Source organism: Rhea pennata, chromosome 6 (assembly GCF_028389875.1).
Source record: "Rhea pennata isolate bPtePen1 chromosome 6, bPtePen1.pri, whole genome shotgun sequence".
NCBI classification, from domain to species: Eukaryota; Metazoa; Chordata; class Aves; order Rheiformes; family Rheidae; genus Rhea; species Rhea pennata.
In genome coordinates, this window is record NC_084668.1 from 30,128,195 (window position 1) to 30,143,263 (window position 15,069).

Here is a 15,069-nt window from a genome sequence, read left to right on the forward strand (position 1 = left end):
TTCACGTCGTAAGTATCAGTGATGTGCAGGCCTGTGAGTAAACACAGCAGGCAGGTGAATTCAGAATGTTTTTAAACTACAGATATTGAAAGCCATCAGAACTTTTGCTTTTTCTGTGGATATTGCTGCCATAATTAAGGTCAGCAGAGGCATTAGTGTTGGGTTTTTTGTTTGTTTGTTTTGTTATTTTTTTTAAGAAAGGGGGAAAACCCATAGAAATGCTTGGTTCTGAAATGCCCTTTTACTGGCCCAGCTTTGTTAATATTCTGGGGTTCTGTGAAGCACTTATTTCTTCCTTGCTTTCCTCTTACGGTCCTCCATGCTGGGAAATTGAGAATTAAAGAGAGTCAAAACCGACATATTTTTCTTCAGGGATCAAGTATTCGGTAATTGTTTGGCTTGTTTTGCGATCATTTTGATCTGAAGATATAAAGAAGAGCCAAGCAGAAGCAGTGAGCAATATTGAGTGACATTCTTGGGAACAAACATGAAGCGGAAATGCTGAAAACAAGCTGGCTTCGTGTTTGAATCATCATCTTTGTAGGTGCACCTCAACTGTCTGCTGTTTCCCCCTCGCCCCACAAAGATTTTAGTTATCGACTCTGTTCTGAAGGAAGTCTCTTGCTTGATAACATATTAACTAGTTGATAAAGAAGATTATAACCCCTTTCTTCATTTTGATATGTGTTTGTATAATGAGAGAATATCTTGTCCCTTAATGGTCTTAAATCTAGGAAGGGTGGGAGGAGGGAACGCATCTTAATGTTGGCACTCTGATGCTCATCCTCGCTCTCTTTTTTTTTCTGTTTGCAGGTTCTGTCATCCGTGATGGCGTCAGCCCTACCCAGAACCCTTGGGGAATTGCAGCTGTATCGAATACTGCAAAAAGCAAATCTCTTATTCTACTTTGATGCCTTCATTCAGCAGGGTGGTGATGATGTGCAGCAGCTCTGTGAAGCAGGTGAAGAGGAGTTCTTGGAGATAATGGCTCTTGTAGGCATGGCTAGCAAGCCGCTTCATGTCCGAAGGCTGCAGAAGGCTTTGAGGGACTGGGTCACGAACCCTGGTCTTTTTAACCAGCCTCTCACTTCCTTACCGGTCAGTAGCATTCCGATATATAAACTGCCTGAAGGGTCTCCTGCTTGGCTGGGGATATCCTGCAGTAGTTACGAAAGGAACAGTAGTACCAGAGAGCCTCACTTGAAGATTCCAAAATGTGCTGCCACTACATGTGTGCAAAGCGTGGGTGCAAGCAAATCTGATGTGGTGGGGAGCTTATCGCTGCAGAGCAGCAATGAACCAAGACTCTGGCAAGGACATCACACTACAGAGAGTGAACACAGTCTTTCCCCAGCTGACCTTGGCTCTCCAGCTTCACCAAAGGAAAACAGTGAGACCCTGGATGCCGCTGCTGCTCTGTCTGTTGCTGAATGTGTGGAACGTATGGTTCCTTCCCTGCCCAAAAGTGACTTGAATGAGGTCAAGGAGTTACTGAAAACAAATAAGAAACTGGCAAAGATGATTGGTCACATCTTTGAGATGAGTGATGAGGACCCTCACAAAGAGGAGGAGATCAGGAAGTACAGTGCAATATATGGCAGATTTGACTCAAAAAGAAAGGATGGCAAGCATCTCACCCTCCATGAGGTAAAATCTGTTGAGCTGCAGTAAGGTTTTTCCCTTATTCCTACTTCTTTTGAGATGCTGTTTATAGGATACGCTTCTCATACAGATATTTCTGAGTAATGAAAATCTTGTGTCTGCAAGGGCCAGATCCAGCCCTGTCCTGAAACAGAAGTCTTGAGTGAAGTAGGAGTACCCTTTTTTGGGGTGTCTGTGTGTGTATGTGCTGATGTAAACTTTGTGTCATCAGAGGACTCAGTCACTGGTATAGTCCCTCAGACAGAGGCTTGAAACAGCTTGGCACTGAAATAGTAACCAGTGTTGCACCAAGCTTGTCCCTTGGGAGTCTAAGCATTTGGCATGTTTCTGAACCAGTCCTGTCTTTATATTCTCCTGCCCCTTTGAGAGCAGACTGGTGGGTTTGAAGATAACTAAAACATTTTTTTTTCTGTAACAAGTTCTTAATCTATAGACTCCACTCTGTAGCTTGTACAACTTGAAGAAAATTCAACAGAAGTCCCTAAACCTGGTTATTTTTCTGGATTGGGATGAAGCTTAAATTGTACAGTTCTTATGTTTCTTTGGGCATGGATATCTTAGGCTGCTGAGTGAAGTGCAGACTGAGTGCTGTGAGGAGGAAGGGAAAGGACTGTCCCCAGTATTGAGGGTGACTGTAATCTGTATGTTTGTTCTTCAGCACCTGCAGACCGTCTATTTTCCCTCCTGTTCTTAAAAATGCGTGGAGGCCTGCTTCATTTCTGTTCTTGCTTTCTTGAGGCTCACACTGCATGTGTTGTAATGCAAAGGTGTGTCTGTGTTGGGAATAGTTCCTTAGTGTCAAAGTACATTACAAGAGGAGAGCAAACATGAATTCAAAGCAGTGCCAAAACACTGCTGATATGAGTGCTGTGTCAGCATTTTCACAGTTAAGTGATTGCAAAATTTCAGTTGGATTTAAAATTTGGTGTGTAAGACAGCTCCCAAAAGAAGAGGCAGTGTTTGTTATAGGGGTGGCAAAAACCTGTGCACTTTTTTCACTTCATAAAAAAGTTTTGTGTGTTATTCATAAAGTAGATTCTGTTTGTGCTTTTGAGAGAAGGACAAAAGGAAATGAAAACAAAGAACACTTAGCTCTTGTGTATTTACACTTAAGGAGCAATTGCACATCACTAACAGTGACTTCAAAGGACTTGTTGCTGCAGGCTGGGGAGACACTTCCAAGGGAACTCACCGGTAGTCAGCCACATCTGTGCTGTGCAGTTTTAGTTGTGCAGCTTTCACGAATCTGCTTTGCGTTGGATATGGATACCTATGAATTCATCCAGCGTGCAAGAACAAATCTTGTCTTACTCCTCTGTCCCTGCGTAAGTGTCTCCTGTAACAGGACAAGTTGCTTGAGAGATGGAGGCAGGACATGAAAAGCTTAGTTGGGTAGATGATCCATGTACGTTGCTGTCCAATCCGGAGTGCGGCAGATGAGATTCCCCTTACCTTAGGGTGGAGACTTTCAGGATTTACAGCATGAACAGCAGTGGAGACTTTCAGGATTTACAGCATGAACAGCAGTGTCCTTTTGCAGTCTCTTTCTCTCTGGACTAGCAACTGTGGAAATACTACAGTGAAAGCAGGGCAGACTCCTCGTAGGTATAATTCCCTGGCATTCAGCAGCATAATGTTGGGTCATCGTTTGCATAAAATGTATGGTAGGCTGAAGAGCGGCTCTGAGAAGCTGGGAGAGTAGTTTCAAGGGGCAGCGTAGCAAAGAACAGAGGAAAGGAGGACTGGGCTCCTAAGTTAATGTGTGTTAACGTGGCCCTACAGATCTATATTATGTCAGTGTAAAGCCACCTTTACAAATAGAATGAGACTGTGGTTTGGCTTTAGGAAATATTTCTATCACTATCTCTGAAGGGCACAAGATCAAAAGAATATGTGGTTGACTTCTGCCTCTGTTATGCATGTGGGGCCTCTTTAAGCTTGGTGGGAACTGCACACATGTAAATGAGAAGAATTTGCTCATAATAGATTGACCTTTTTTAAAGCTATATTTCATTAAGTTTTCTCTTGGAACAGCTTGCTTTCTATTTCCATTTTAAAGTAGTAAATACACAAATTAGTTTTAATATATGTGGCCAATGAGAGCACTTTTTGTTTAAAATTTATTGAACCAGACATTACCTTTTGTAAATTCAACTTTAATGGCTTTTTATTTTCAATGACTTTTAAATAATTCCCTGGGGAAGGAAGGATGTCAAACAGCTGGGACGGTAAGTTTCTGCTTGACCTAATACTGTGTTTCTACATGTGTTAATACATTCCAAGCCTGTCATTCTGCCTCACAGTCAAGGTTTCTGTCTGCAGCTGGCAATGAACAACTGAATAAACTTCTTCATTAATTTAAAAAGCTTTAGTGTGTAGCTTCCTAATGAGAAGGTCATGGCATCTCTGGCTTCTAGAGCAGAATAGAGTTACGTGCAGATTTAACTTGAACTTGATGGAATTCTTAGTGGTAAACTGCTGAGGTTATTACTGTTCCTGTGTTACAGTGTGAGCACTGAAGTCTGAGATTTTCAGCTGCTGTTAGAAGCCGATGAGTGCTGTGGATATGGAGTAGTTTTGAAAGTGTATGATAGAGGTTCAGTAGAATTAGCTACATACAGGACTGATCTAGCGTAAAATCTGATGCAAAATCTTTGGAACAAAGAAGTTCCAAAACTAATAAATACACTGGCCTTACTCCATCCACTCGTCGTTTCAGTATCACATAGCTTTTCATGTGTGGAGAGCACTTGATGTTTTAAATTGGATTGAATGAAGGATGAGTGTGAGGCTTGCCCTTGAACTTGGTGACTCTTGCATGTCTGAGTCAGATTTGTAATTGGTCTGCTAATATTCCAGTGCTTGTCTAGCTACCTATAAAACAGAATAAAATCCTGTTTAAGAGGCATAGTGTGAGGAATGGGAATAAGAAATATAAGTAATGAATTTAGGCTAACTCAATGTCTTCCTTTTCTTCTGCTGACTCAACAAAATTAGGGCCTGGCATTTAGTAATGTGTTTTTAATAGGGAAATATGTGAAGCCCATTAGGTGGGAATATATCCTGTGTATATCTGGTATATATCCCTCCTTCTTTGTATATTCTCTGTGGTTATGTACTACTCTGTATCATTAGGGCTTTCAGTAAAAGGAATCATTATTTTTAGGCATACAGCACTTTTAGCTGTAGTATTTTGCCTTCTGAAAGGGCAGGAAGCGCAGTGTACTTCAGTTTGGTAATTCTTAATGCAACCTGAAAGAAGAAACCAGAAAAAACAAACATTTGGCTTTTCTCATGTATTAGGATAAACAGAATTTGCCCCAAGTACCCAAAACACTTTCAATCTTTTCAGTTGTTTGCAACCTCTCAACACTTCAGCAAGGTGTAAAAAAATAACCTGAGCTATTTTGTAAGCATTAACCGTATTACCCTGTGCAGAGTAACAGCTATTGCTTTTACAGAAATCAATGCTGACTTTGGGTAGAAATTCTTTTCATAAGTGCTGTTTAATCCTTTGTTTGTTGTTTTGTTTTTGTGTTATTACTGAAAAGATAGACATCGCAGAACGACTGCTTCTGTCTAATGGATGATTTTTTATTTTGCTACACAGTCTTGTAGAAACATAGTAACTAGGAGATGTTTCACAGATTAAACTTTCCACCTTTTGTACATCTGATTTCTGCGAGGATTTTTTGATTCTAGAGAATATGGGATCAGGCAATATATCCTGATCCTCCTCTGATACTTTGGGGTTTTTTTGTTTTTTTTTTTAATCTCCCAGAGAACTAGCATCGCATTAGAGCAGATCTGTTTTTCAGATTCGGATGATAGCAGAACTGCAGCTAAAGACAGCGTAGTTCTGTTCTGTTCGTGTTACGTGCTCCCCTCCTTCGGGGATGGACTGGGCAGTAGTTCAGGTGAGCTGCTGGTCGTTGTGGTTTAATTCACCATAACGCAGGGTAAAAGTATCGTAGCCTCCATGCCAAAAGACGCCGCGTGCCTGCAGACCTCCTGGTCTGTCCGCGGCTTCGCTGCCCATCTGCTTCTGTGGAAGGAGGTTCTGGTAAGAGCTGTCTTTTGGGTGGTGGGGTCACAGGCGTGTAACTTCTGCCCTCAGCCACATCCTCCTCTGCAGCGAACTGCGGCTGCTCTCCTACGCTGCCAGCCCTGTTAGGTCAAGGACTGGGAATGACACAACGCGGTCCCTGAGGAACCTAGTTGCCTTGCAGTATTCGCTAGCCTGAGGCAGATACAGATGCAGAACATCACGACTGTTGATCTGTGAGAAACTCGGGCCCTTCAAAGCGCCTTAATTTCCCAAAACAAAAGGCTCACCACTTGTGTGCCCTTTGGAAAAAATACCTGTGGGAGTTGTCTGCTTGGTACCATATCTAATGGCAAGTGCTAGCCCTTCCTCAGCTGAGGAGCAGGTGAAAACGTCTGTTCAGCTCCTACTTCCTCCGCAAGGCGCAGGGAATCTCTCGCGCAGCATCCCCGACATCTGCGATCTGATTTCTCTCCTCCCGTAAAACATCTGGGCCCCAGTTTGTCCCCACTGCTGGTCGCAGGCCCTGCAGGCAGCGGTGGTGGTAAGCTGACGTAATTCATGACGGTATTACCGCTTCCTATAGGCTTCTGAAGAGCACTGCAGAACCATTTTGAGCTTTAACTTAACGCTGCTTTTTTGCCTCTTTATGAAGCTGTTGCCAGCAGCAGAGGCTCTAGAAGTGTGTCCCAGCAGGCTCAGGAAAACATCCTTGAAACAAGTTACATTCAATTCATGTTTGAAGTTAGTCTTCGCAAACACAAGGGTGAGAAACATAGCTAAAAAAAGTTTAATCGTTTCTTAAACCATCACCCTCTACAGAATTTATGCCGTATTCACCAGGGAAAGCCATCTGTACCCACACTGTCAGTAGTTTTTTTCAAGTCCTGGGCATATTGCATTTATAAAAATAGTATTCCCTGTAAACGAGGCTTTGGGAGCCAAACACTGAACATTCAGAGCTACTGTTTTATACTGAAATTTGATTAATGCTGGGATCAGGCACAAGCACGTTGAGTGAGCCTTACAACAACGTTTTACTTCAAAGGACATTAAGTGCAGCAGCTATGTGTATTTTTTTTTTCTTTCCAGAGGCTTATTGCTGTTGTTGAGGATACACATAGACTGAAGAAATCTTCCAGGGTTTAGTATACAATTTTAATTAATTTTACTTTTCATTGAGATTTTTTTTATTACCTCAGAAGAGTGAGTACATTTACAAGCAGAATGGGTGAAAGTTTGCAAGGTCGTGAATCGCTGTTTTTGTGTTTAATTCCTAGCTCACAGTTAATGAAGCAGCCGCTCAGCTCTGTGTAAAAGATAATGCGTTGTTGACCAGGAGGGATGAACTCTTCGCGCTAGCTCGGCAGATCTCTCGAGAAGTTACGTACAAGTATACTTACAGGACCACCAAGTAAGGTTTTAATTAAGTCAAGGGACCTTTGCTTGCGGTGAACTGATCGGTTTGATAGCGTTTCTTCTGAGCAGTGAGAGACACATTCTTTTTGCTGTGTAGCTAGCAAAGTGCTCTTCTGATGAGGGGAGGACAGTGCTATGTAAGCCATGAAGCTTTCAAACTGCTAGATTAGCTATTCTGAATTGGTTTTTATTTACTGTCTAGCTTTCCAGGTTTTGCAATGAACTAGCATGCTGAAAGGCATCTGAGAGGCCAACATTTTAAGTATTTAAGGCATTTGTTTGCTTCAAGATTAATGTAAATGGACAGTAGCCAAAGCTTCTGAATATGTAGTGGATTTTTTTTTAATGTACAAATCTGACTTGTTAGTTTCCAGGGAATGAAAAAAACAAAGGCCACAGGGAGCATATTACAAACCTGCTCTAAAAGAACTGAAGGAGAGTCCTAATTTCAATTGTTAACGTTCAGTGAACTGCTTTCCAAAAAAAGTAACAAAGGCCTGATAGCTTTTTTAATCCATTAAAACTTTAGAATTAATAAATACAATGAGAAGTCTTGATACTTCCTATATGTTACTGTCAAATGTTAACTCCTTGACATTTAATATAATGTATTTCAAATATCTTTTTCTACAGTTCTAGTAACTGTTGTGCTTTTTCGTCCCTCTCCATCCTTCAGTGTCTATTAATGTGAATGTATACTCATTCAGGGTGGACAAAGCCAAAGGCGTTTCTGTAATTGTCTATGCTCCAGTAGATTTTTGTCCTGTTTGTACAAAGAGTACATGGACCTTTGGGCACTTCTGAAAATATCTTCTATGCTTGAAAGCCTTTTCTTTTTACTGCCGAGTCCAAGTGAATTTGAGGCTTTTTTGTGCATTTCCCTTGTTCTCACATGATTTTTTTTATTATTTTATTTTCACTCTGTCTTCCATGCCTGTTTCTGATGATGCTGTTTACTGATAGTGTATGTGTCTTTTCTTCTAGATCTAAATGTGGAGAAAGGGATGAACTGTCACCAAAGAGAATTAAGCTAGAGGTACAGTATTGTGACTCCTGTGTTTTGACCTATGTGTGCTAAAACTGATTTTTGTTTTGAAGATCACTCATTTGTCTAAAGAAATTTGTCAGGAAAAAATCTGACAGGTGATGTGGATGTGTGTGCAAGAGCAAGCATCACCATTCCCTCAGAAAATATAAATACTTACAGAAAGAACCTGTAGGAGAAAGGGTAAAGATTAGGATTACTATTTGCTTTGTGGTAAATTTACGCTCAATGTTTTGCACGCTAAGTGTGTAGGAGGGGAAGGAATGGGACTGATTGACTTCCTGTGATGGAATAAACTCAAGAACTTATGAAATATCTTCCCATAAGGCCTATTGCTTTGAAATTAGTGTATTTTTTTTAAATCACTTGCTTCAGTTTTTCATCATGTAGAATCCTGAGTGTTTTGGGTAGGGATTAATGGCAGCGTATTGGCTATCTGGCTGCTGTAAATTCTAAACCCTGTAATATTGAGAAGTCAAAAACTAACTAAAAACTGATTGTAAACACACATTGTTGGACTCGTAGGTATTGACTTACTGTGTTTTGTAATTAATTTTATATAAAACTGATGTATATAGACAACTAATATGCACACTTACACAAACTTTTGCTTAGGGAAATGCAAGCACTTACTAAAATGACTATTTCTTGAGTTTCCACTGCTGTAAAGTAAATTTGAGGCATGTCACTTAAATAAAAAGGAGATGATCCTTTTTTTATTTATTTACTTATTTTTAAACTAATTATCCTTTCACTGTTAGATGAGTGTTGTGGGTTTTTCAATGTGCCATCTATTTTAAAAAAAGTATATTAAATGCAGATTAGTATGTACAATAGGCCTGTGCTGGAATTGCGTGTCACACAGGTATGTGATATGTTCTTTACTCTTTAACCGCAGAGGAAAGGTTTGTAGTATTCTGGAATATGCTTCTCGTGTCTAACTCATTCTGTGTTAAGTGCTGCCTTAGATGTAAGGCCTACTGGTTTTCAGCAGTGCAGTGCTTTGTTACCTGTACAAGGGCTTTTCCCATGGGGCAAATCCCAGAAAAGGTAGTTAGTTTTGAAAAGCCAGTTATGAATAGAATTTTTTTAAGTTTCACTAGTTCGTGTACAGTTGTACACTCAGCTTTTATAATAAAAATTTTACATGTGTGCTGAGGGTTCCTTGGTAGCTTTGATAATAATTCTGTAACATCATTTTGGGGGGTTTACTTTGAGCTATGCGTGTTCTTACTGGAACTGGAAGAGAGCTGGGAAAAGCTGCATTAAGTGATTTAATCCATATTCATACCATTATCATCCTTGACCAGTACATGGCAGGATGGTCGCTTGATTGTTCCCTCTTTTGCCCAATCTAGCAGGGGAGCTGCTGCTTAATATTCCACAGCCTAATAGATTTCACCTTTAAGAAGTTTTTCCTTTGTTCAGTAATAACTGAGGATGACCAGGTATCTGAAATGACACACTGCAGGGGAGGTGCTTTTTTCTGTAGGATCTTTGTTGAAAGAAAAGTAAAATTAAAGCTCTGAAAAATACAGGCTGAAAGTTCAGGTTTGGGGGATAGTGGGGAGAGGATTAGAACAACCTTAGGGAGCGTGCATTTTCATTTTCTGAGTGGTGATGTCTTGAATACCTCCTTTTTCTGAAGGTTCTCTTTCTAGTTCAGTAATTCTGAGAAGGATGTTTACTTACGTTTTCAACCTAAAATTGCTAGGAATGTTTTTATGTGCTTATGATCTTTTTAGTAAATTTTTAGCATAATTGTACAACTGATTATTTCAGAAGGCTTTTTCAAAATAAAAAATAGAAAATTAAATAATATTTCATTCAGTAGTATAGCTTTACTAACTATAAAATGACTAGTGTCATTATAAACACCTTTTTCCCTGCAAATCTGAATCTTCTAAGGAGTGAGAGAGTCCCCCCCCCCCCCTTTATTTAAAGCAGGGAGGCTGTTGCACGGTAGATTACTTTTGCATGTGTTATTTCAGTTTTGGGGGGTTGTACTTTGGAAAAAAAAATATGGTATTATGTTTGGGGATTTTTTTAGAAAGGTGGAAGTAAAATGAAAGTGGTAGCAAATGCTACAGAATGTTTCTGTTCTGGATGAGAAATACTGTCTCAGAGTTGAAATTTGTAATTCTTCATGTTGTCTCAGATTAGCTTACTGTGATGCTGATGTCATGCAGAGGATCTGAACACAGGTGACTTTTGTTGTTTTAACTGGCTTTAATGGGCTTTTTATTTTTCTTTCTTTTCTTAAGGAAGGTCACTTTGCCTTTCTGCTCTAAGGCAAGGCTGAACTCTATTGATTCACTGTTCCTTTGCCCATTAGTCACTAATGTCTGTGCAAAGCTCCGTCTAAAATGCTAGTGCTTGAATTTGGAAAAAATTTTGCACCCTGTTTGCATAAGTGTAAAGGATTACTTTAAAAAAAAATCAATTTCCTAAAGTATAATTAAAAAAATCCTCCAAAAAGGGTCTTAAGGTCATACTGGAGCAGAGTTCGCAGAACTTTGTATGCAAGCTTAGACACTGCTGGGTTTAGCCACCATCGTAAATTTATCCTCTTCATGACTACAAAACTCACACAAGCATTACAAGGAAACAATATGCCATGAATTACATCAAATTAACTGTAAAAGCCTTTCTCTTCCCCTGTGTGCTCTCCCCCTCTTATTTGTAGAGTGGGTGGGCAAGTTGTGGGAGTGAAGTGTACAGAGAAGAAGGAAAAAAAAATTCCAGTCAAACACAGAATCGCATGCAGAATCGCAGAGACTAGAGGTGCAGAGGGAATGAAATAAGGTGGGGAATGAATTAGGAGTTGGAACCAGATAGATGGAAAACAAAGAGCTGCAGTTCCTAAATCCGTTCCGGACGAAGAGCGGGGTGGAAGAGCGGGGATAGAAGGAGCATCTCCTCGGCCGAGCAGCCCTCTCTCCCGCGTGGATTTAGCAGGGCCGGGGCATCCCGTATTTTGTCATCCTCGGTGACTCAGTGCCGGCACTGCTCAGAGCCGTGAGCTGTTGAGGCACCCGCTCAGAGCGCAGAATAAGTCGCAGATAGGTTTTTGCAAAAGGCACGGGGGCAGAGGCTGCTTACCATCATTACTGCCGCTCTGTGTAGCGAAGGAAGAGATTGCCCTTCCAGGTGCAGTGCTGGCAGTCAAGAGGGCGAAGGAAAGGAAAACAAAACGTTCCTGCTCTTTGTGGGCCGGTGGTGCACTGACGTCCCCTTTCCGCTGGGCAGAGGAGCGGGGAGAGCTTGCAAAATTAGGTTTCAGACAGCTCGGTGGGAGTGGGGGGGACGCAGACAGGAACGGGAGATCGGGGTGGAGGCTGTGAGGGAGCATCTCCCGTTGGTGCCAGTTGGGCAGAGGGGAGGAGGAGAGGAAGGGCCTATGCCCGCCTCCACCATCGCTGAGGAGAGTGACACTGGTACCAGTGTGGGATTTCTGTCATCCTCACGAGAACGGCCGAAGCAGTAGGATCTACTGTATGCCTAGGAAAAATGTCATTAGACGGAATGAGAAAGCACATGTGGGACTGAACATCTGCTGTAAGAAGCCACTTGGAAAAACAACTGAGCCAGCAGCATGACAAAATAAAAAATGCTGCATTGCATGCAGCAGGGCCCCGCTCACCGAGGAGGGAGCAGGAGCCGGGAGACGAGCTGGTGCCGGGCAGGGCGCCTCGCGCAACCTGTTAGGCACCGGGCCCTACTGACCAGGCAGTGGAGACGAGAAGGGCCAGCAAGAAGGAGGATCTCTGCGAAGGCGATACAGAACCACGTTGTCATCCAAGAGCTGTCTGCAGGAGTCGCCAGCAGGCGGAGGGGCCTGCTTTTAGGAAACTGCCTTTGGCTCTGTAGGCATGCAATCATGGAGGCCTTTTACAGAACCCCAGTACGTGATTTGTTGCAAAAATAACCCGAGTGATAGGTTTTTGTGTATTCAGTTTTCATCTTCCTACACACAATCACTTTTTCCCTAAGCAAATTCAGATCTAACTATAAAAGTGGTCAGTGCTCATGGAAATGCACTACAAAGTCTTTGTTTTTTAGAGGATGAGGTTTTGTGGCAGTTCACCTGGTTATGAAGTTTTACATACCTATCATGTTGTGTGTGTCCCCTGGGGAGAACATGTTGAGTGGATAAAAGCAATATATAGGGTTCAGGCCTATTGTTTTCTTGAAGGTAACTTCATTGGCATTACGTTATTGAGGCATGGACTGACAAAGATCTGACCACCGCTGTGCGGGTCACGGCGGAGCCTGCCAACTGCACGGACCATGTAGTGGCTATTCCCCATGTTTTTTCTGGAAGATAGGTTACGTTCAAAGAAGGTGAAAAGCTGTTTCATCAGCTCTTGTCAAAGATCTTATTCCTTGCATTCATGTGCCTTCACAATCCAAAGAAAAATGTACATAGTTTTGGCATGAATCTGATATCTTGGGTCTAGTGTACCTCGCTAATGAATGTTGGCGTTTTGAGGTTTGGTACTCTTAATATCTCCAGCTTCCTGTCTTAATTTAACAAAGTCACCCATACTGTGCTTCTGTGGACATGTATGGGTGTTCCTGTGCTTTATGTGAGCTTTCCTAATGAAAAGGATAAATTTCTCATCTTGAACCTTTGCTTCGACAATTAATTTATTTTAATAGCTTAGCAGGCTTTCATGGGAACTTCACTTGCACATTATGTAAGCTGCAAAAGAGATTTGCATGTCGTAACTGTTTGAGACTGAAAGAATTACTGAATTACGATTTCCTGTAGTACATAAGTTTTGCTACTCTACTTTTAAAATGCTGGTATTCCATGCTGTGATACTTGTGTGGTTTCTGTATGAAACATTGAATTTTGTGAGGCTTCGCTCAGTTTCATAAGGTTAGCAAATCCAGCTGCTGTCCTGTAGTCTTGACTATATATAAATTTGACTTAAGAACTGCCAAGATGCTGTATATAAAGAAGGAGAAAAACCATTGGCCTAAATCTGCCTGGCAAGGCTTGATTTAAATTATTTGATGGCAGTGATGACAATAGCCTGGATTTACATGTAACTGAGAGTTTGAGATCTGATTGTTTGTGTATGTCATGTTAGATATATATCAGTTCTTGTAGAAAGGGCTGTGTGTATTTTATATACACACTTAAATGAAGTGTATAGCACAGTCACTTAAATTTCAGTCCAGAATTTTGACAGAAGTTCAGGAATATTCTTTTTCTTGAAAAATCAATTATAAAGCCTCTCTTGCTGTTTTTTTTTTTTTTTTTTTTTTTTTTTTTTTTTTTTTTTTTTGCTCCCTAGGATGGTTATCCTGACTTCCAGGACACGGTCCAAACACTCTATCAGCAAGACAAAATGCCACTTGCTTTGGCTAAGGGAAAGAGTGAAGACTCAGCAGCTCTTAATTCCCAGGTAAATCAGCTACATGAGACTGTAATAATAGAGGCCATGTCTTTGTACCATGATTTTGATACATTATTTTGATAACTAAAGCTGTTACCTTTGGTTTTCAAAGGCCGCCTAGGTTAGCTGTGATTGTCTCATATTTAATCTGAGTTTATTTTCTGAAACTTCTGACAGGGCTACAGCTTTACCCTTGTTCGTGCTACGGAGGTAAGGATCAAGTCTAGTAGACTTGAAAAGAAAAATGTGATTGGCTGTTAGGAGTAAGTAGGGTACTGTTGGTACAGTATGTGCTGTCTTACTTGTGTTTTTAGCTATAAATAGAAAGTTCAAGTTGTTGAGTTTGGTGAAATAGAGTAGGTGATCTTGGTCTCATCAGTTCTGATGCTTCCTGTAAGAAAGACCCGTGTATTTAGGAAATGGTGAACCTCTGGATCTGAGAGGATAAATTGCCTTTCTAAATAGCATCCAGGTGGAAGTGCAGTGTTTTCCAAACACCCAGAAAGCTTTTTATTCATCAAAAGCGGTTCCCTTTTTTGTTTTCTCTGTATCCTAGCCTTGAGACACAATTCTTATTTTCCTACAATCAATTGTTGCCAAGGGGGGATTTCCTGTTAAATTGCAACAAATTTATTTTGTATAGCTGATTTGGGCAAATCTAATCACCAAATTTTCATGTAAGATAACGTTTAGGAGTGGTATTTCTGTCTTCTGAGACTAGATATATTTTCTTTCACCTTCTTGTATTGCAAAGTAATGTTCTACTTTGTAGTACAGTCATGTAGTACAGTCATGCAAATACTGTTCATTTGTGATATGTGAAAAATTGTGCTACATGTTCTGGTGTCACATAACAGTTTAAATAAACTTGGTTTTTGCAAGCTTATTTTAATTTTGTGTATGCTTTAAAGTTTTCTTTGTCTGTTGTTACAGACCAATGGAATAGAAATTTATTTTAAGCTTTTACATATTGGTGGCTCTGAGTTTCTTTTATGGTGATCAGAAGCATCATGGCAGTTTTAGAGTACTTTGGGTTTCTGTTTTTGGTTTTTTTTTTTTTTTTTTAATCTCAATTAAACAACATAGATAACAGGAATGAAACTTTTTTTCTTTAAAATGTTTTACAATTCAAAAGTAGCAATAGACATGAGAGCGAACAGCAAATTTCACTTGAAAGTAAGCTGTTTGAAAATAGTTTTCATTTTTACCTGTCTCTCAAGACTAAACTGGAAAGCTTAGTATTCTTCTGCAGAACCTGATGATCTCTGAATCAGAGTAAATGGGCATCAGCCAAGTTGTTACCCTGTTCTCAGGGCCATCACTGTACAGGAAAAGCTGAATTTGTGCTGATCTGCTATGCTGTTGTTTTGTACAGTATTGAACTGTGCTTAGCAGACCTCTGTGGAAAGTCAGGGCTTTCATCAGCTTCCCTAAGTGCTCTGCAAAATTCCATTGTTTCTTTTTAATAGGCATCTCTGCAGTGTGGAAAC

At 40.7% G+C, this 15,069-nt stretch overlaps 1 protein-coding gene across 5 annotated transcripts in view; it reads left to right on the top strand.

The window, feature by feature from the left end:
• Positions 1 to 15,069, top strand: part of NAB1 (NGFI-A binding protein 1) — a 59,566-nt gene that overhangs the window by 38,407 nt on the left and 6,090 nt on the right. For 4 of the 5 annotated variants that reach the window (XM_062578696.1, XM_062578695.1, XM_062578694.1 and 1 more), the window contains 4 exons: positions 814 to 1,647; positions 6,988 to 7,121; positions 8,111 to 8,162; positions 13,478 to 13,588. In XM_062578696.1, the coding sequence (XP_062434680.1) occupies positions 829 to 1,647; positions 6,988 to 7,121; positions 8,111 to 8,162; positions 13,478 to 13,588 (1,116 nt within the window). In that variant the 5' untranslated portion in view covers positions 814 to 828. Of the gene's footprint in view, positions 1 to 521; positions 541 to 813; positions 1,648 to 6,987; positions 7,122 to 8,110; positions 8,163 to 13,477; positions 13,589 to 15,069 lie in introns of those variants that run through there. The other variant, XM_062578697.1, reaches the window with a different exon arrangement.